General features: G+C 40.2%; 2 protein-coding genes across 4 annotated transcripts; one reads left to right on the forward strand and one right to left on the reverse strand.

The window, feature by feature from the left end:
- The first annotated feature begins 23 nt into the window (after positions 1 to 23).
- LOC109631181 (ankyrin repeat and SOCS box protein 9-like) lies at positions 24 to 3,220 on the forward strand. 2 transcript variants are annotated; one of them, XM_020089788.2, is made up of 7 exons: positions 24 to 164; positions 300 to 379; positions 543 to 650; positions 1,113 to 1,263; positions 1,519 to 1,653; positions 2,369 to 2,560; positions 2,700 to 3,220. In XM_020089788.2, exons 1-7 carry the CDS (start codon positions 80 to 82, stop codon positions 2,822 to 2,824), a joined length of 876 nt encoding a protein of 291 aa, XP_019945347.1. In that variant the 5' UTR covers positions 24 to 79; the 3' UTR covers positions 2,825 to 3,220. The 2 variants fall into 2 exon arrangements, with proteins under 2 accessions (XP_019945347.1, XP_019945348.1); XM_020089789.2 differs by having other exon boundaries at positions 2,703 to 3,220.
- mospd2 (motile sperm domain containing 2) lies at positions 2,401 to 20,966 on the reverse strand. 2 transcript variants are annotated; one of them, XR_011244312.1, is made up of 16 exons: positions 19,992 to 20,152; positions 19,835 to 19,892; positions 19,314 to 19,469; positions 18,460 to 18,546; positions 18,111 to 18,265; positions 16,423 to 16,483; positions 16,249 to 16,287; positions 16,000 to 16,124; positions 15,541 to 15,714; positions 11,511 to 11,629; positions 8,526 to 8,619; positions 8,036 to 8,132; positions 7,419 to 7,539; positions 7,213 to 7,315; positions 6,335 to 6,652; positions 2,401 to 2,541 (listed from the first exon to the last, which is right to left on the reverse strand). XR_011244312.1 is itself a non-coding variant. In XM_069532997.1 (16 exons), exons 2-16 carry the CDS (start codon positions 20,022 to 20,024, stop codon positions 6,500 to 6,502), a joined length of 1,575 nt encoding a protein of 524 aa, XP_069389098.1. In that variant the 5' UTR covers positions 20,025 to 20,157; positions 20,826 to 20,966; the 3' UTR covers positions 6,078 to 6,499. The 2 variants fall into 2 exon arrangements, 1 of the variants encoding a protein (XP_069389098.1); XM_069532997.1 differs by lacking the exon at positions 2,401 to 2,541 and adding an exon at positions 20,826 to 20,966 and having other exon boundaries at positions 6,078 to 6,652; positions 19,992 to 20,157.
- Positions 20,967 to 21,031: the final 65 nt, after the last annotated feature.

Below are 21,031 nucleotides of genomic sequence, written 5' to 3' on the forward strand. Positions count from 1 at the left end.
AGCCTCCATTCCAAAAATCCTGTGAGGCGAAACAATGAAAGAGTAAAAACAGATTTTGGAAAAACACAACGACACAAATATGTCTGCTGGGCACAAAGAGACGCCGCGAGACACTACATGTCAAACTGGGACTGTTGTTTTTTCCTCCAACCCTCTGATGAGTGGTGAGTAGCTGCTGGCAGCAGGAGTTCACACTGCAGCTGGAGTGTATTCACTGCTTTACTCAAAAACCTTCAACATTTCTTTTTAATCCACATTTATGTGATTTGAAAGTTTGTTTTCATGTGTTTTATTCCAAGATGTGGAATCAGACTGGTCTCCAATTCACGACGCAGCCTTCAACGGACGAGTGCTCACTCTGCAAAAACTCATCACACAGGTAATGTTTGATAGGATTCTGTTTTAGGAAACATTTTGTTGGAAAATCATCAGATGTGTGAAATACGTATTCACTCTTTGCTAAAATATGAAATATATCATTTGAAAAGACACAACTCATGAGCCTCTGCAGGATTTCTGAATCTACATGTGTCTGTTCTCAGGGTATATGTGTAAATCTGAACACACTGGACCGGGTCTCTCCTCTCCATGGAGCATGTGTACAGGGCCACGAGGCTTGTGTCAAACTTCTGATGGAAAACGGGGCAGATGTCAGTAAAGCATCATCGTCTAATTTTGACTTTCTAACAGTTTTAAATTACGACAGCATGTTTTGTGTTGAAAGAAAAACTCAAATCCTGCTCTGTGGTCTTGTTCGGGGGCAAATATATAAACTGTTGCTGGGTTTAACTTTGCAAAATTTGCATTTTAATGACAAACTCTCGCGCTAACAAGCAGAAACATGCTCGATTGCACAATAACACATTAACTAAGAAAGATGTGCAGATACAAAGTCCAATTTTTTTCAGCCACAACAATGCACTGCATGACGGAGGGAGACGTAATCAGTGGATGATTTGTTTTAGTACAGAAATGATCTTAACACTGTTCCTAATTCTTTATCTTCATTTATAAGTGTCACTTGACTTATTCTGGCTTTTAGTTTGAGGATTTTCATCAGGAATCTTTGCTGAATTATCTAAAAATACCCCCCCCCCCTGTCTCTCTCTCAGGTAAACGGTTCAACAGTGGATGGAAAAACTCCTCTGACAGAGGCCTGCGCCCGGGGTCACATGACCTGCGTATCGTTACTCCTTCAGCACGGAGCGACTCCCGTGGGGACCAGTCACTCCAGCTCTCCAATCCACCGGGCTGCAGCCAAAGGTTAGGGGGTCGCATTCTTCAGCATTTACGCACGGATAATAAATGCTGAGGCAGCTCGGTCGGTCACCGCAAAATGCACATGGAGCCAAAACATCAGAAAACGCTCTTTGAAAGTTTATAATGTCTGAAAACTGTGTGTTAATGTGGCTACAAAGAAAAACATCTGCATATTTTTCTCACAAGCAGAGTTCAAAGAAGAAGATCCCTTCTAGTGCATCTTTTCTATTTTTGATGATTCTGATAAAATCTCTCCAGGTCACCCAGAGTGCATTGCTCCTCTTGTTCAGCACGGTGCAGACGTGGATCAGTATATTGAACAGTCAGGTTCCCCTCTGCACGTTGCATGTTCCAATCAGCACCCGAGTACTGTGAGGAAACTGCTTCAGCTCGGTAGGAGACGTCTCACACACATGCACTCTTCTTTTAGGCTCAGGATGAAGTAACTTGGATCATGTTTTGTAAATGATGACAAATTTAACAAACTAAATGTTTTAAGTGAAAGAAAAAATAAACGAAGAGCAAAAATACTTTTTTAACAGTAAAAATCTAACTTCTAACTCACAGTTTTACTTTACCTGAGAGAAATATTGTCATTTTTACTTCACCATACTTACTGATTATTTAGACATTTTGCACATAAAAGTTAAAGGTTTTTAAAGTTAAACAATTTTACTTTTAAATACTATTTGTAGATATATATGTATATATAGCAGAGTAACTACTTTTTACTAAATGTTAGGATCAGTGTACTTCCTCCATCACTGTAGAATCATCACATACAACTACTGTAGCTTATCATTTGTAAACTTTAGTATTATAATACTATCTGGCACAATAATTAAACAGAATAACAAAGCGAGTTTCTCCAATTAAAATTCATGTTGTGCTTTGTTTCAACTAAAATCAATATTTCTTCATCTTTTGGAATATTCATGAGTGAATTCAGTTTAATTAGAAAATGCCACCAATTCTTGAATATGATTAGTAAAGATTTCGTGCTCTTTGCTGCTGGAGAAGAAAAGCATGAAGTGACCTGTCAGAGATGCTCTCCAGCAGTTATGTAACGTGAGGAGATCAAACCTCATCAGTCTCCTCTCTCCTTCAGGAGCCGGTGTGAACAACAGTGTGTCTGGTGACTCGCCCCTGCACATCGCAGCTCGTCTGTCCCACCCAGAGCTGGTGTCTCTGCTGCTCGACCACGGGGCTGATCGCTCCCTCAGGAACCCAGAGGGCCAACGGCCGCTGGACCTCGCGCCTCCCAACAGCCTGGCAGAGAGGCTGCTGAGACAAGCAGGAGGTATTCAATGAAAACAAACTGAGCAAGTAGCCTGACGGAAGATTCGCATGGTCTTAACATTAGGTTGAGCAGTGGCTAATAATCCCAACATCTCTCTGTCATGGCTCCTGCTTCTCCCCTGATGACCCCCCCCCCCCAGAAGTGTCTCCTCTAATGCAGATGTGCAGGCTGAACATCAGGAGAGCGGTGGGCAAGCGAAGGCTGGGTGGAATTCATGACCTTCAACTCCCCACAGAACTGAAACACTATCTCCTCTACCATTAAGAACCCTGAGAAGATTTCATGCACTGAAAAACCTCAACCCCTCAAGATCGGAGCATTTCACCTCTAAGTCCATAGGGGGCGGACTTGCACAGTCTTACAGTGGGATGACCACATCGTGGCTCATGGTTGAGATGGTCATCGACTGTAATTCTTCTCAGTGACAGACTCTAATAATGAATCTGGACTTTTACAGGGAGACTTAAAAGTCCAGCAGCAAGATTTGATCTTTGAATATTCATAAAGAAAAATGCATACATATTCAGAATGAGAATACAGACTCAGGAGGTCAAATACAGTCTGCAAAATAAGCTACAAATGATTATTTTGAATATTAAACACGTCAATATTCAGCTAATGTTGTTTTTTGTTATGAGTGGCAATAAAGACTGACTTTTATTTTGGTTTTTGATGCTGCTGTGTTGAAATTCTTTACTTGAAGTAGATGATACATGTCTGATTCCTGGAGGGTTGAATATTAATTCTTGAAGACCATGTGGTTCAATTCTACAGGGATCTCGTCAGCAGATGAACCAAAGGCACAGATGAAGTCATTTCAAAACAAAATGACAGTTGTTATGATCGATTACACACTTAAATCCACAGTGGAACTTTCGTGATTAAGACAAACAAATGTGCCTCCTTCAGACTGGATGAGAAATGGATCAGCGGGTCTTTGTATGATCATACATGCAGCTAAATGCTTGTGTGTTCTCAAACACGACCACAGTCTTTGTACTGAGCACACAATCCACCAGTGGTCTGAACTTCTAAAAAAACCTTTAACTTCCTTCTTTTGTTCCCGTTTTAGTTCCTCTCATTGCTTTCACGTGTTTTTACAACTAATAAAACAGATATAAGACTAGTTTACCATTAAATTTACTATCTAGTTGTGAAATGTACGGCTACTAAACCTACGCGCTGTATATGGTGCGGACAGGTTGTTTAAAAAGAGACTGCACATTGAAATGTCTCTGACTGACTGTGGAGAGACACGCTTGCACAACTGTCTCATTTTTCACTCACTGTAAAAAACAAAGAGTCTAATGTTTATGTTTTCGTGCTCATTAAGCAAAGTTATTCTGGGAAACAAAAAATGTTGTTTCCCCAGAGTCGAGGGAATATTTCAAAAACAAGCAGAGCGCAGGGAACAAACACACAAACAAACTAAAGAAATGTGAAAATGGAATTCATTGGGGATAAAAGAAGTAGATAAAAAAACAACATCATATATATGTATATATAAAAGTAAAAGTTAAGTGACAGATGGATGTATGAACTGATATATTTCATTCACCATGTTGCTCCAGTCCTACAGCAACATGATGAATAAATCCATGTGTCCGTCTGAGAAACGGAGCTTTGCAGATGTTAAAGTGAAGAATCTGGAATTTATTAGCATCTGATTTTCTTGCATATAGTGATATTCAGAGGAGGAGCGGGGGCACTGCTACCAATGTTTAACTCCCATTCATTTAAATCAAAGAAAACTATTTTTTTATTGAAGTTATCTCTTCTCTCACGATGTTGTTTCTCCACTACCTCAATCAGGTTTCTGTCAGATCTGATTCCCTGTTGAGTCTTTTATGTGCACAGAAGATAAATATTGAATGGAAGTTGAGGGACACTGGCGATGTTCCCAAAACTCCCAGCAGCCTGTCAGCTGTCACCATCATGAGCAAAAACTCTTCGAGGACTCATTGACCTCTGAGTCTGTGGATAAATTGGGTGAACAGACTCGACAGGAAGTGAGAGCAGGTTCACAGTAGATGGAAATGTGAGGCTGAGCATAAAACACACCTATTGATTACAGAGCGATCAGTTTTATGTTACTCCACAGTAACTGGAATTGATTGTAGTTCTCTGTGAGCAGACACGTCCTCTCTGCGGTGACAAAAGCAACAGTTGCTCGACTCGCCCGCTCCCTTCTTGTTAAACGCAGCACTCATTAACTTTCCCATCGATCGCCCCTGCCCCAATTTGGCACTTGAACTAAATCATTGTTCCCCTCACACAACATACAGGTGCCCGGGGCTCAGCCGCACATCGAGCCACGCTTCGATTTAACTGGTGCGTAATGTTTAATCAATACTGTGGAGGAGCTTCTGACTTCAGAAGCTGTGCAGGAAAGATATGGAGTGTGCTCTGGCTGTAATTAGCGACACGTAGACGATCGGGCGAGTCCGTCTGGTAACGTCAGTCACAAGAGCGCTCAAATAATTTTCCAGTTCAGCCGTCGTGCCATAACTGATGGTGGTGCTGTGTCCCGCTCTGTGCGGTGCAGTGTATCTGAACAAGCTCCCAGGTTCAGTCGGGTACTGTGTGGCTCTCGGATGCACTTATAAATCAACCCACCTATGTGTGATACCAAAGCTTTTACTGTTATTCTCCAGAGGCAAGCACTCCATTAACCCCCATCCTTTTTTAGTACATAGGCACTTACTACCCAAATAGTGCAAAATGCATTTCTTACCAAGGGTTTAAGTGAGACGCACACATGCAAGTTTTACATCCAGCACACACGTTGGCTTAAAACGATCCACTTCCTTCTACAAGCAGCTTTTAACAGAGAGGTTGTACACTGAGAGGAAAGAGGGAGTCGTACGAAGTGTTATCACTAAAATAGAAAGAGTAATCTTCTGGGAATAAATATTCTGCGGCACCCAAAACAACAGAGTGTTTATAATCAAGTTCAACGTAGGATTAGTTTGCTCATTACTGTGTGCATCTTTCTAATCATCCCTCGAATGCAGGCGGCCACCACCTACTGAACACAAGCTGCGGATGTTTCTGCCAGACAAACCCTGATGTGCACACATCTAATAACCAAATCGTAATCATTCGTTGTGCCGCTGCTCTCGTCCTGATTGCTCCGAGCTGGATCTTGTTATAGATATCAGCGCTTCCAACTAAGTTACAAGTGGGTTGCGCCGTGTCCTCGTACTCGCCAGTAATTGCTTTGGTATTTTTAGTTTGCAAGTGTTGGGAGTAATTAAAACAAATGGAGGAGATAGAGGAGGCAGCGATCTCCTGTGGCTTCTTGGTCCGAGCATGGAGAGGTTTAGTTGGGTCGTATACGGCGATGTTTTCAATTAGACACCGCTGCACTAATGAGGGTTTATTACAGAGTGTAAATACTTGTACTTGAGTGACGGAAACATTTAAATCTAAAGATAAAGGGTGTGTAGATGCTCTTTCATCTCTGCCTGACTTGACTGCACAAGGACAATAGTATAATAATCTTAAATGAAAAAGGTAAGTTGAAAAAAAGAGTTTATTTTACATTCTGTAGATTCATATAATGTAAAAAATTGTACATAATGATCACAAAAATAACTATTTTTTTCTAAATATTGTTACAATTGCAATAAATACACATTTATTTTATGATCCTTCTTAAAAAAATGAACGAATGATTTGATGTCACATTGTTAAAAGTGTCTCTGTTAACTCTCAAGTGCTCTGAAATCAACGAGTACAATCTCTTCATACAATAACTGCATAACGACTCACATGTCTCTAAAGTCAGCGCTCCTTCTCTTTATGACGGCAGCCTGTGGGGGGAAGGCAGGGAGGGGGAGGCAGAGCGCACGGCGACCGTCTCAACCGAGGCCCCGCTGGAACCGTCTTGTGTGTCTGTGGTCGACAAAAAGCAGGCGGAGGAAGCTGGGGGGGGTATCAAGATGTCGGCTGGGCCGTTCCCAGCAGGTAAAGACACAGAAGGTTCAGCACCACGAGGACCAGGACCAGCCCCGTGAGAACCTTCTGCAGCCAGAGACACGTGTTCAGCTTCTGCTCTAGCCGAGAGTTGCACGCCGTCATTCGCATGAGCTGGTGGGATAAAGAAAAAAGAAAGATCACTCACCTGGTTTATCAGTGTGACAGCCTTGTAATGAAAGTCACAGAAACAAGAGAGACTATAACGTGCAGGAGAAGGAATAGTTCAAGATCTGGTTAACACACCAAGACTGTCCATTAGAATGAACCTGGAGCGAGGAGGCAATAAGCTTAGCATAAAAACTGGGAGCAAGGGTAAACTGCTAGTCTGGCTTTATCCAAATTTAGATACAAGTACAACTAAAAAATATAAACTGCAAACATTTTTTGACATATATAGAAAAGCAATTTGTGTTTTAAGGTGGAGTCACATGCTGTGAGTAGTACTTCGTGAACAACAGTCGAGTTAAGTGACTCAGAGGATCTCAGCTCTCTCTATTTTGGGAGTATGCGATGAAAATGCAAAAACTATTAATTACAACTTTATTGCTGCATTTCAAACTCCAGAATCTCTTGATGATGATGGGAGTCTATACAAATCTTTTGAGGTGTTAAAAAATATGTCAATTAACACGTATATTATAACGAGTCACAGTCACTTCAACAGAACTCACCATTATGTCTGATTCCGGCTGCCCGCTGGTCCCTGTATCCACAGGACTGTCCCTCAGAAGACTGACTGCTGGTTTCAAGCTCTCCAGAACATGGCAGCGCAATCTGAGGGAAAGATACAGTCTAATGAGCCACGAGGAGTCCACCAGTACAACTGTCATGAGAACTGTGTGAAAAGAGGCCATCACCAAGAGTGTGTGGTGTGCACCTGTGTTCCATGATCTTGGCTTTTGGAACTTCTTTCCAGAACTGGGCAAGTTCTTGTGATCCAACGTTGTCCATCTCAGCTGCCATGACCAAAAATCGGTCCTGTGGCGAGGCCTGAGATCCTGCACAAAAACCATTCAGGGCAACATTACAGCAAAAAATAATCCTGCAAGCCCGCACACTTGGTTGTTACAGCTCTAAAATGCCTGACAATTAAGACTTGGGTTATTTTTTATGTGAGAGAAGAATTTCAACTGTTGTTTGAACTAATAACAAAAACAGCTAATGAATGATTTGCCCTCAAAAATGTGCCTCAGTGTTGGACATAACAGTCCTGCAATGCATAAAAGCTACAAAGAGCAACCCTTAAGAAGACAATACTGAGTCTTCTGAGACATATGAAGCTGACAATACAGTCCCCACACAGGACTCAAACACTGTCAGTTGTCTGGTTGTTTGTTTTGGGGAGATGATTATTTTATCACTATTGAAATATGTATGTCAGGTGAAAGAAAAGTGGCTGCTGGCACTTTGAAAGGGAAACAGACAGGACCGCTAGATTATTCTAAGGTTCTGCATTTGCAAACATCTGCTGTAAGTGGAGCTAAAGTGCAGTACCTCCATGTAAGGACACCACTATGTCTATTGAAGCTCCTGGTTCACAGCAGCTGCTACTGGGCTTCACTCTGTACTTCTCAGGTGCTGTGGTCCGAACCTGTGGAGACGCCAGATTCACCTTTAATAACATGTTTGATATGTTCAACTGTTAGAAAATATGGTAAAATGCACATCACACCATGAGCCATCGCTCAAGTTGACATCATAAATCTATAATGATATATAACAAAGACCAACTGATTTGTGATGAGCCTTTCACAGATGTTTTATATCAGCTTTTTCAGTTTGCCAATATGCACTGATACTGAAAACTTTTTTATTTTACAAAATGTACATTTAGGTTTATTCTCTAAATTAAACTTCTATATATTTTTGCTGTATTTGTGTTTTTATTTTATTTTGTGTAGCAGTCATCCTGACAACTCATCCCTTGTTCACAAACTCAAGCAGCCAAGTTAGCCCACAGGCATGCGAGTGTCTTCACACTCACCTTGAAGGCCACTTGATTTTTGGTCACATTGCTCAGGATAATGAGACATTTCTTCTCTGTCTCTCCAGAACCAAAGCTGAGCTCCTCTGCAGGGCTGCACGGAGAGGAAATATAAAAAGCACACAGTGTAACAGGAGCTGGGTGGACATCAGAGGTGCAGATCTTGAATAAACAACTGTGATTTGGTGCTATAAAATGTCTGTTTACCCCAGCAGAGATTTTAGATGCTAGATGCAGACGAGAGTTCCCATTTGCTTTGTTGGTTCTGTTTTATCTTATCAGTAAAGAGTGTGCGACTGTGGTTCCTGTGCTTTGCTGTCTGTGTGATATGATTACCGCAGGACTTGTTGCTTTTCCTGCGAAACATCACCTGAACTATCTGCTTTCCTGGAGCATAATATAAAAACAGTGTACTGTCACTAAAGCAAGTTATATACATACTTTTCAACCATGACTACATGATTTCAAACTACAGCCTGTGAAGTGTTAGACTATAAACTACAAGAAAATGGAAGCAGTATTATCAGAGAGAAACAACAGTTACTGGTAAGAGAATGAGAGAAATGTGTGCTGTAGTTTACATGCTATGGGTAGACAGTGTGTGGTGCTAGCAAGCGACATTATCAGAAAGGTTTCCGTGCTGTTTAGTGAGCTACCAGATAATTAGCTCGCCATGGTAGTGCACTTATCCCTGTTAATGTTTATTTGTTGGTTCGTTCATCAAGGGAAGGAGCAGGATAGGACAACAGTTATGTAAATTAGATACGATACGAGCCAATGTTGTCTTTAGGACCAGGTAATACATTTTTCACTTTGACATAGTATATTAACATATCTGACCCAAAACACAAAAGACACATCATGTGTTCTGATCACACCAATGTCACTCTCGACACCTGAGAGCACGCAGAAGGAGAACTAAAGGTATTCTGACAATTTGATGCAATTGGGAGGCATGATCCTGAAATCCAAAAACATAAAACTCTCCATTGTGGTTACCTTGCCTTGTTCTCTGATTGTTGTTTTTGTCTTGCTTCTTCTTAATTAATTTTCAACAGTCACATTTGGCTTAAAATAAAATGTGATTTAATGAATTCAGCCTTAATAAACACAGAACACTTGATGCACTGGGGACTTTCTCTTTGCCAAGAATAAACTGGCAGATGGATTATAACATAAAGGTTCTCATTGATGTAGCCTGGCTTCATTTCATGGACGAAACAAACATATTTTTCTGTTTCATGTCCTCATGTGTTCCTTCCTGGACTAAAACAGCTGTAGAGCCTGACGTTTGCTGGAGCTCAGAGTGAGTCTTCTGGCTCTGGAAACCTTTGGCAAACACAAGATCAAAGCCCCCTACTCCCCTTTAAAGCCCCCAGCCTCGAATTAAAGCTAACACAGCTCAGAAACATAATTGCATTTAAGGCTCATTTAAATCTGTTTATCACTATAATTCACAGCCTGGAGCTGTTCAAATCCTCACATCAAAGCCGTTACTCTAGAAAAAAAAAAAAAAAAGCACTCCACGGACAGCACTCATGAAAAGGAGGAGGAACATCATACAGTGTGTGAATGTACCACTAAGCATATACCGAAGATCCAAACAGATCACTATGATCGCTATGCTCCTTTGCAATTCACTAATTTTGAAGTTGATCATTGACCAGTGCCTCTCCCTGATTACTGTGGCACCATTAAAAATGAACAACACAGACTCATTCCTTCTTAATGAACAATTGATTGGTAGCATCCTTAATTCCTGTGACCAGATCAATTGAGCTTTAAAGGGACAACACATCAATAATGACTTTAGGCTTTGAGCCAATACATGAAGGAAACACTGTGGTCAATACCTACAAGGCAATTAAAACTTGTGGATGGCTCCTAAATACGCATACACTCAGTTGAAAGTTTATTAGGTACATTTAATGTACATTTATTCAGATGGAGAACAGTGACAGTGCAGAACCTGAACAGGTTTTGTGGCATCTTGCACAAAGAGAACAGGCAGACACAAATGAATTTAGCTGCAGTGAGAAGAAGCTGACTTATGTGCACATCCAACCCCAGTTAGACGCAGGAAAATCAGTCGGTTTATGTTGTGTGTGATATAGTCTGCTGAACCACAGTAAACAAGAGTAACTGTTTTGTGAGGTTGCAAAACAGTGCTTTAAGCTAAATGATAAAGTATAGACTGTATATAAGAATGATTGATGTGTCCCCACTTCCTCCAATTGTACAAAAATAAAGTATCACGGATCAAAGGTCTAATTCAGACCGAGACGCTGCACAGTAATGAGCAGAGTGGAGTACGAAGCTGTCAATCCTGATATTTCATCTAATTTTCGAAGCATCAACTAACTAATTAAAACCAAACTTCCTGAATAAATGAGACTTGACCACACATCAATGTGATTAGAACTACCTAAAATAACCATACCATATTTGAGGAACATGAAGGAGGCGGGGTTTACGACCTACACTGCAGCCAGCCACCAGAGAACAATGAGGATGCATTGGCCTCACTTTTGGAGAGCTGACATGTCGTCCATCTTTATGTACAGTCTGTGTACATAAACGTGAATTGGGGCTGATGGGGATGTCACTGATCTCTACAGATAATGAGTGGAATAGCCATAGCAATTACAATTAAGGACACTTGAACTCATCTACTAGATGTTGGGATGGTTAAGTGTGGTGGACTGATTAACTAACAGATCAATATTGGCTTAAAAAAGCAAAAGTTTTACAAGAAAATATTCCTGATGCATAATTTGGACCTGTATTAACAAGATGACACAAAATAGAAAATCACACCAACCCCATGTCCAATATAGAACATTCACTCATAAAACGATTGAGTGCTTGCAAATATAAGTGTGTAGACACATTTTCCCTTTCTCCTCTAACAGTGTGGCCATGAAAAAAATCAACGCAGACATAAATAACTGATGACAAACTGGAGAAGGAAGCAGGATGACCTACCTAACATCTAGCAGAGGGCCTTTGAAGGTGGTCAGTGGCTTCCTGGCTCCTTTGGTCCTGGCACTCACGTCTGTTTTATCATTGTCCTCTGACTTCACACTGTCTTCCAGGAAATTCACCTGAAAACAACAAAGACCACTTAATTAGAAAATGAACTCAGAGTTCAGATACTGGAACATGTGACCCTTATCTGGTCCTTTCTATGAAAACGAAAAGCTTGACCCCTGCCCTTCATGAAGAGAAAGCTATCAGTTAATGAAACCCTTGGCTGTCATTTATGATTAATAAATGGATCATGTGAAATAAAGGTCATCAAAAGAGTCTTTCTTCCCAATTATTTTTCTCTGAAAAACCCACATGACGACTCCTGACCCAACTTCCAGGTTGTCTCCAGTGTGAGCACAGAACAACAGGAAGCGTGTCCATTTGAAAATGCAGAACCCACAAACTTGTGACTTCTGACAAAAAAACTACAGCAAATTAAAGTTCAACTGGAACAAAATTCTTAAAACAACTCACTCAGTTCAGCATATTCATAACCTTTGACCCAAATCATCTGGAGACAGACAGACCACAAGACCACACAAAGGGGACAGATATTGGGAAACATCTGTATCAGCGCTGGATGTTATGGACGACTTAGGCAATTTAGGGAAATGGATGCTTTCACACATTGTAGCTGGCAACACATATTGTGCAAACATGAGAAGGTGAGGACATGATTGGAGGGAGGGAGGGAGGGCAGGGGCAAAGGTGAGTGGCCTCTGCATGTGATGGCAACATTCATGACTCAGAGAGGAAGTGTGTCATTTGCTGTGATAAGCAACCAAACATGTCATCTTAATTTTATGGCTGGCTGTCATGCAACTGCCACAATAAAGACATCAGCTGCTGATGAAATGTCTCTATTTATTTGTCATTTTAAAGGAGCAAGCTTAATACAAGGAATTACAAAACAATAAGTAAAACATGCTCAAACATAAAATTAAACTTTGAAATATTAGGCAGTTTCATTCGAATCAAAATTATTGTTTTGGCGAATAAATCATTGGCACCACTTGTCAAATGCTCATACAAAATTAAATTATTGATTAACAAAGAAACATAATTTACTATGAGAAACAAATGAATTAAAAACACCTTCATGGTAGTAATAATCACACACAATAAAATTAAGAACTTCATTTTGATTTCTACACACTGTGTAAGATATGAAATGCAAAAGACAAAAATAAAAATCACTGAAGATTTTCCATCATCAGAAACTGAAAGATTAGTGCAATGCTCACAGTGAGGAGTGTCTATAGATTATACAGAGCATAATCAGAGATTTTATACATGGTCTCAGTCTCCAGACTCACAGGCCTGGTAAGGATTGTGTTAGTGGACAAGGCACAGAGGGCTTTGGTTAAAAAGATGCCTCTAGTTAAAGAAGTTAGTTTAGTGCTGTAGGTTACAAACATAGTCTACTGTAATATAACAGTAATCATCTTTTCTAATCTGAGGTTAGAAGACACAAATAATATGAAATTGTAATAGGCAGTAGAGAAGGTGCTTCCCATTATCTCTAAGAGAATAAACTGAAAGGAGTGTCTCAATTGGTTCAGTGTTTACATGATATTGTGCAAAAGGTACACTATCCATCATTTAGCGTACATCCCTTGATAACAAGTCTGAATTTTTGTGGTTCCTTCATAAAAAAACATAAAACAGTTCAAAGTCAAATTTAAAATATGGAGTCCAGGACAGGTCAAGGGATGGAAATGTCAAGTGGAGTGGTCCTGACATCGGTTCGACTTTGAGGGAGGTGCACTCACAGAAAATCGCATCGCGTGAGTACACCTGCCTTTTCCAGTCTGCAGAAATCTTCCGGACACAGAGCTCCATGTGTAGGTGTGACCTTACACTGCCTTACCACCAACCCTTGTTTCAAAACAGAGAGAAAGTTCAAAATTAGCTTTTCTTTGGCCAAGACATTTTCAGCACAGTGCTGCCTGGAACCCAGAAGAATTCAGGTCGGGATGGGTGGTGGTGGTGGCGGAGGCGAAGGTGGAGAGTCTCTTGTCATGAAGACAAATGGATCAGAAGCAGGGCTTGAAATGTTGACAGGCACGTTTACTGATATAGTGACACAACAATGCCTGATGAACTTCTCATGAGACAGCAGACACAGCTGATTTATAACATTTATCTTAGGATCTTATATTAACCTCATATTTTATTGTGGTCATTTTGGTCAATAGCCTACTGTATACTAACTGCCATACAAAACTATTGGTTTGTCGGAACTTGCTTGGTGGCCTTAGCTAATAGATTAGATAACAGGAAAGCCTTGAATGAATTAGTTTCTGGCCAAAGTTCATAAAATGTCCAGACTTCAGCATGTAACTTTCCTTCCGTCGCAGAATTAGAAGTCACATAAATAATGATTCAAAGGTATTTGAATCGCTAAATAACTCATTATTTAAACTTGGGAGTTTGTAGAAAAACTTATTTTCTTTCACCTTGAATATTTCTGAACAATCTATTTAGCTTAAGCAAAGGGATTAATGAAATTAGTCATTTGCTCCAATAGAGAGCTCTGCACCTTTTCTCTGGGGTTATTTGGGGCAAATACACGCCACAATCTGACGAAACATATGCCAGAAAGAGTGCGAGGAGATTCCGTGTTTATATTTATATTTCCCGGTATAAGAGCATTAGCAAACTTCTGTGTCGTGCCTGTACAGTATTGTTGAGGCTAACAATTCACTGATTCGCACATCCCCGCTTTGTAAATTTTAATCTGTTGTGCATGACCAATGTGGTATTTGTTAACAATAGGAGCACTGTTTGTTTGTTGGGGCTTAGGAGGCTCATGGGAGTAAGTTAGGGTAACGCAGCACTGTAAAAACTCTCCAGTAGACAGAATTAGTATCCTATAGGCAAAATAAGCTAAAGAAACTAATGCAAAGTTATGTCATTGTCATCACGTCTCAAGCAGGTTAAATCCAAGTTCACTGCTCCCTGACTGGGACAGGAAAACAAGAAAAATAACAAACCAAAAATAAGAAATAACCACAGTTGCAAACAAGGTGCATATCCTGAGATGGCCTCCTTAATATCCTCCATCTATCTCCACACAGGCTTTCATTGCAAACTGCTCACAAAGAAAGAAGCTAAACAGATAACAGTGAGGGCTCGATTGTCCTGTGGGGAGCGAGTAGAATCTGTGACACAAGCTGCAGTACTGCTGCAAGCAGTTGAAATTCAGTGTCATCAGACTAAGACGAAGGTGACAACAGCTGCAGACGTATACAGACTGAAGCCTGTGGGTGTCTCAGCGATGGTGCTACACTGATGCCATTTGCGGAGGAAACAGGAATCTAGCTACAGCAGGGAAGAGCTTAACAAACAGACTCGACAACCTCCGCTGATCGTACGAGGAACCGAGAAGATGACGAGCAGAGCAGTGTGCTGGCTGTGATGCATGGGATTTGTTGGCAGGATTTAATTGCAGCCAAAGACATTAGGAGTCACCTTCAAAAAGACAATGAGCAAGAGCTTAACGTCTACAAATTCAGGGCATTACTTGCCACTTAATTCACAGTTGTCTCAACAGAGCAGCCTGATTACATGCTGTAATCGCTGGCTCAACTTAAAGAAATGAGCAATGAGGAAAGAGGAGGAATCTCTGACAGTGCGGCATCTAATTTGACTGGGAGCAGTGTGTCAAGTCTACCAGAGGTGGACGACACTGTCTGAGATGTCACAATCAGATTTAATCATGACTCAATCCCTCTCAGTTTATGTTAAACATGAGAGCAGCTGCAGACTGTATTACTTTAAACATCAGCAATATTAAATTGCATTCAATATGAATTTTATTCAAAAATATAACGCTTTCTCTTTCAAATCCAGATATACAATGAGATCATATAAAGATCCCACATACACAAGTTTTTAAAAAAAATAAAAGTTAACTAATTTCTGGAAGCACTGGCGACAATAAGATTTCATAGGAACTGAAGAAAAGAGTGTTAAAATTTACCTTTTTGGGTTTTACTGCATTCTCAGAGTTGAAGCTGGACTCAAGGGCATCTTTCACATCCAGTTCACCCTCTTTGCTCTCTGTGTCTTCCTCACTAACAATAGGTCCATTGTCAGAGATGGGTGTTTGGAAGTCGTCATCGGGAAGAGGTGGGTAGCTGTACTTGAAGGAGTCCTGGGATGTAGTGAGATAATTCAAAATCACTTTAAGCAAGCGCATTGTCGGTTTAAATTAAAAGAAACACTGTATGCAAGTACAGAAAGTCCCATTGACTTCTATGTAAATAATATAGCTTTTTACACATCAGCTTTGCCGTCATCACAATATGATCCCACTAAAAGAAGATTAATACTATTTATGATGTGTGTAGTTGTAGTAACTAAGTTAATCTTTTGTAACTGTGTGACATTAACAAATTAAAACACAATGTACAAGGCTATTTTAGAAAGACAGACATACCGTTCCACCCATGTGAGACGGCAGGTACTCAGGGCCAATAAAAGTATTGACATCAGATCTGGACGCAAACTTCAATTTGCTGATTGCCTCAGGGCCCAACCACGACTTCACAATCTTCCATGCCGCTGGAATGAGACAAATTTTATGCTCAGTATGTCAGAATATTTATAGTATTTAGAGAAGTTACTGATGGATCCAAAAATATACATGTTCATATGGACTGTTAAGAGAGGATAGGCTCAGTCTCACCGTTCATGATCCACGGCATATCCACAATGATCATTTTGGCTGAAATAGTATGAAAAACAAAGTTCATATCAATTGTTTCACTTCAAAATAAATGAAAGTCACTGTTATTGATTGAAACATGTTTCCATCTGGATAAATATTCATTTTGCTTTTATATCAACTTTTGTTACTTACATAAAAACTTTGGATAATATACTTTGAAGCAATTAATAATGTACTTCACAAACTCCATGTCCTGAAAAACAAAGTGGGGGAAAAACACTGATGTAAAAATCAAAACAACTCAGAAATCTCCAACTATGAAAGATGCATTATGGATGTTCGACAGTGAGAACGTTTGTTTAATCGTAAACATGTCCAAATCAGTAACGATAAAATGATAATTAATTTGAAGCACAATTTTTTTTTAACTAACTTTTCATTTTTTGATATCCACTATTTCCAAAACAGATCATCATATGACTTGCTGTAATATGTTGTTTTAGTCACCATGCAATTTCAATAACTCCATCTTTCACATTCTTCTTACAAACCATTTTTCCTCAAAAGGAGAGTTCACAGTAAATGGGTTAAAATAAAATGCATGTTTTCCACTTCAACAACAATGGGCTTCTGATCAAACAGATAATTAAATCTAAAGGCTGTTAGAAAATCTAATCATGGCTGAGAGAAACAATTCATATGATAAATCCCATTTAGATTAGAAAATGCTTATCAAGGTAAAAGGTTCTGTCATGTTTTAAAGGCTGCATTTCTATGTTGTGATTTTATGTTGATTACAATCATCAGACAAACAGCCCATGTGTCAATAGATACAGACCTTATACCATGACTGGGCTCCATAATTGACTAGAGGCCTCATTGCTATGCAGGAGCCTCACTCCTGAGCCTTAATGAGATCATACTGGGTACTCTTGTGCTCTAAATCGTACTGTGGTTCAACAAACTCCCATAAAGGTTGATTTCCAAACTCATCCTCTAATCTACTCATTTTATATTTGGTTTGCATGTCTCTTCATCCAGCCCAACTTTGGTTTATTTGAATTTAATTAAGCCATTTCTCCAGATGAGAGCCTAGCCTGAGAAATACAGTCGCTAACGCCTGTGACGCGGTGAGTCTGCGGATTAGGCAATCCACTTGAATTGACCAACAGGATTTAAAGGTTACTTTAATCTCTAAAGTGTAAAACCATTGAAGTGCATCAGTCTCTAGAAGACCACGGCTAAAACTGCAAGAAATATGAGGACACTCAACAGCACTTCTATCACTGCAAAGAAAAATAAGAGAAAAGTATATGTAACTACCAGGTAATACAAAAATATTTGTTTTGAAACCCCGGATGTTAAATATCAGTGTTATGGAATTTTCATAGACACTGTCTCTCGTCCTCTCTGGAGCATAGTGCAACAGGCTGTTGTGTTTGGGAAGTGTGAGAGCTTGGCAAAGGTCAAAGCCTTCACTCCCTAGACATCACAGATATGAGACTGTGTAAGCAGCACTACTGTCTCCATAACTAGAAAATACATTTGATTGTTTAGGAACAAGCTCACCCATGGATTAAATGATCTGTTGGGGTTTAAAGTGTGACTGCAGGAAAGCAGACTTCAGAATATGAGAGAGCATCATGCACGGATGTTGTATGGATGAATTCTGATTTTCTCCTTGGCCAAGCTTCAATAAATATTTCAGCATAAGACGTCAAAGGGCTCCTGAACGCTTTCTTCATTGATGAGTTGACCATTGATCAGCAGATTTTCCACCACAATCAGGACAAGCAAAATTATTTTTCATCAAAGAATAACAAATCAAAATATAATAATGAAAATCATTTTCTGAAACATTATCATCATCACGGACTTACTATATTGCTGAGGCCGGATTCTGCCATGTCAAACACAACAGTAAGCGGCATCCCGGGTTCTTTCTTTGCGTACCGCTCCAGCCAGAAGGCGACATACTTCTTCTTGTCCACTATTGTTTTAGCATCCTTGACGTGAAGCTTTACTTTGAACCAGACTAAACACAGGAAAAATTGTTTAATGAATTATACACTTGTTTTTTTAGATCACATTCTGGGTAGTTTTGGATTTATGTAGTAGTGTTTTAACACATTTAATGAACCAGATATCAAATCAAACTGATGAAAATGAGTATTTACTAAGTCCATATCAGTACAGTTTAAATAGGTCTTTGATAAAGTATGTACATACAGAGCTTGTTGCCTTCTTTGTCATAGCCGTGGAGGAAGACAGCACCAGTCTCAAACATCCACCTGGGGATGCTGCTCTCAGTGAGATCTGAAACACGCAGGTGTACACACAACACATTGTTAACTGGTGTTAGTTCTCATTTAAAGCATTAAATAAATACAGCTGAATAGAAAAACCTCCACCCCACACCACATTTTGATTAATAATTAACCAAGCCACGAGAATCAACTGCTAAAAAAGAAAGGGTCCAAGTTGAATGTGTAGTTCAACGAAAGCACAAGCGCACTCATGGACTTGAATAAATCAAGTTTCCTGAAACAACTGTTGCACAAATACAATTTGATGGATTAAAGAGGGACTAACACTAACAAGTCAGAAAGAAAATTCCTAAAGGACAGAAACAGTGGGGATTGTTCTCAGCGGTAGCCTATGCATGGAGATATATGGGTGTGTGACACACAATGACACTCTGTCCGGGCTCATCTCGGAGCGGCACAGCCGTTGATGTGTCTGTCACAAGCTGGCAAACTTAATTTAACAATGTCAACAGTTCTGCTATTGACTCTGGATATTTAACTTTAAGGTCAATTGTGTCTGTAGCACCAGGATTAAAGTTTTTAAAAGTTCTGAAAGCTTGTATTTAAGCTGTCAAATTCACAATCGTGTTTGTTTTTTTTAATTTTAGACTAGTTGTTGGAGTGCTTGAATATTTCCACTGACAACAGTAAGCTTTTATGTTTAATAAAAAATGCTTTTGCAAAAGGGAAAGGGAGCTAACAGATATTGCTTGACAGATACTGTATTGACACCAAAGACGATGTGAAATCAAGCACGTCCTGTGTAAAACTTCTTACCGTTCACACCAAATTCTTTTCTCCACTGGAAACTATCATCGATCATTTTCAAGGCATCGTCAACAACATAAATCCTCCATGTGAGGTAACCCTCCACCAGAGCATCGTCTGTCTGAAGCCTCTCCACGTCTCTGGAGTCATATTTTTCTGTTGAATCTGTAAACACAACAGGTAGAACCAGGTTGAGTCACATGATGCTCAAAATTCAAATGGGATTCACTTTCAACTTTACGTCTACTCATCAATGCTGAGCTGCTGTTTGCACAGTGCTGTGAACCACCAGCAGGCCGTGAAGTTCAGCCCCAGGGCTGTCACTAGTCTCTGGCACAATATGTGACAAAACGTGGCTAATATTAGCTAGTTAACTGTTGGAGCTTATCTGGGCTCAGAGCATGTAGGTCACCACAACGTTAAGCAGCAGTCAGCTAAGCTACAATAAACGAACGTATGCTGATGACAACAACCACACAAGTTGACGAGGAGAAAGTGAATTTGTAACTAAGCACAATAACTTGTGTAACCTTGGACGAACTCGTTGTTGAATCTCAGCCTCGTCTCCTCGATCTTCTTTTCGAGGTCCTGTCAAAACAGTGTCAGACACGTATTCAGGTTTCAATATGATCACTTGTACAACCGGTGGAATAAATGAAGCTGTGTTCTGTCGCTGTTGAACGGTACCTGCTCTCCTTCGTGCTGCTCAAGTTCAGCCATGTTCAACAGTCGCTCTGCTGCCGCTTCCTCCCCCGGTAGAGCTAGCGAGTTTAGCTAGGATGAATCAGTGCGAATTGTGAAACCGTCGCCCCGCGGTATCCATTTTGGCTCCGTTCGTAGCCACGCCTCTGGGCTGTGACGTTGAAAGCAAAGAGTGAATGATGGGAGGGCGATGATCAGGATGAGATTAAAGCCAATCGCTGTCACACTGGAGTCGTTTTAAATACAGAGCTAACAGGCTGAGTTTATTAAATACAGAGCTAACAGGCTAAGTTTGAATACAGAGCTAACAGGCTGAGTTTATTAAATACAGAGCTAACAGGCTAAGTTTGAATACAGAGCTAACAGGCTGAGTTTATTAAATACAGAGCTAACAGGCTAAGTTTGAATACAGAGCTAACAGGCTGAGTTTATTAAATACAGAGCTAACAAGCTAAGTTTGAATACAGAGCTAACAGGCTGAGTTTATTAAATACAGAGCTAACAGGCTAAGTTTGAATACAGAGCTAACAGGCTGAGTTTATTAAATACAGAGCTAACAGGCTATGTTTGAATACAGAGCTAACAGACTGAGTTTATTTAATACAGATCCTAACAGGCTGAGTTTATTAAATACAGAGCTAACAAGCTAAGTTTGAATACAGAGCTAACAGGCTGAGTTTATTAAATACAGAGCTAACAAGCTAAGTTTGAATACAGAGCTAACAGGCTGAGTTTGTTTAATACAGATCAGATACAGAGCTAACAGGCAACACGTTGCTTTGTGATGTCATCATCTCGCTTCTGTTTCCTGACTCTTACCCACAATGCACCTGCCAGGAAGCGTTGAATTGCAGTTGGCGCGCCGCTGGATGTAAACAGTCAACACGAGGAGACGCGGCGGAAGTGTTGTCACTCGCAGGTCAGTTCAGCTCCAGTCATCCATCTGTCCTCCCCGCTGACACTTCGACCATGACATCGACGCTACCCAACTCCAGAATAATGTTAACTCGAGCCGGCAGTGCGGA

The sequence above is a fragment of the Paralichthys olivaceus genome, chromosome 10 (genome assembly GCF_024713975.1).
Source record: "Paralichthys olivaceus isolate ysfri-2021 chromosome 10, ASM2471397v2, whole genome shotgun sequence".
NCBI classification, from domain to species: domain Eukaryota; kingdom Metazoa; phylum Chordata; class Actinopteri; order Pleuronectiformes; family Paralichthyidae; genus Paralichthys; species Paralichthys olivaceus.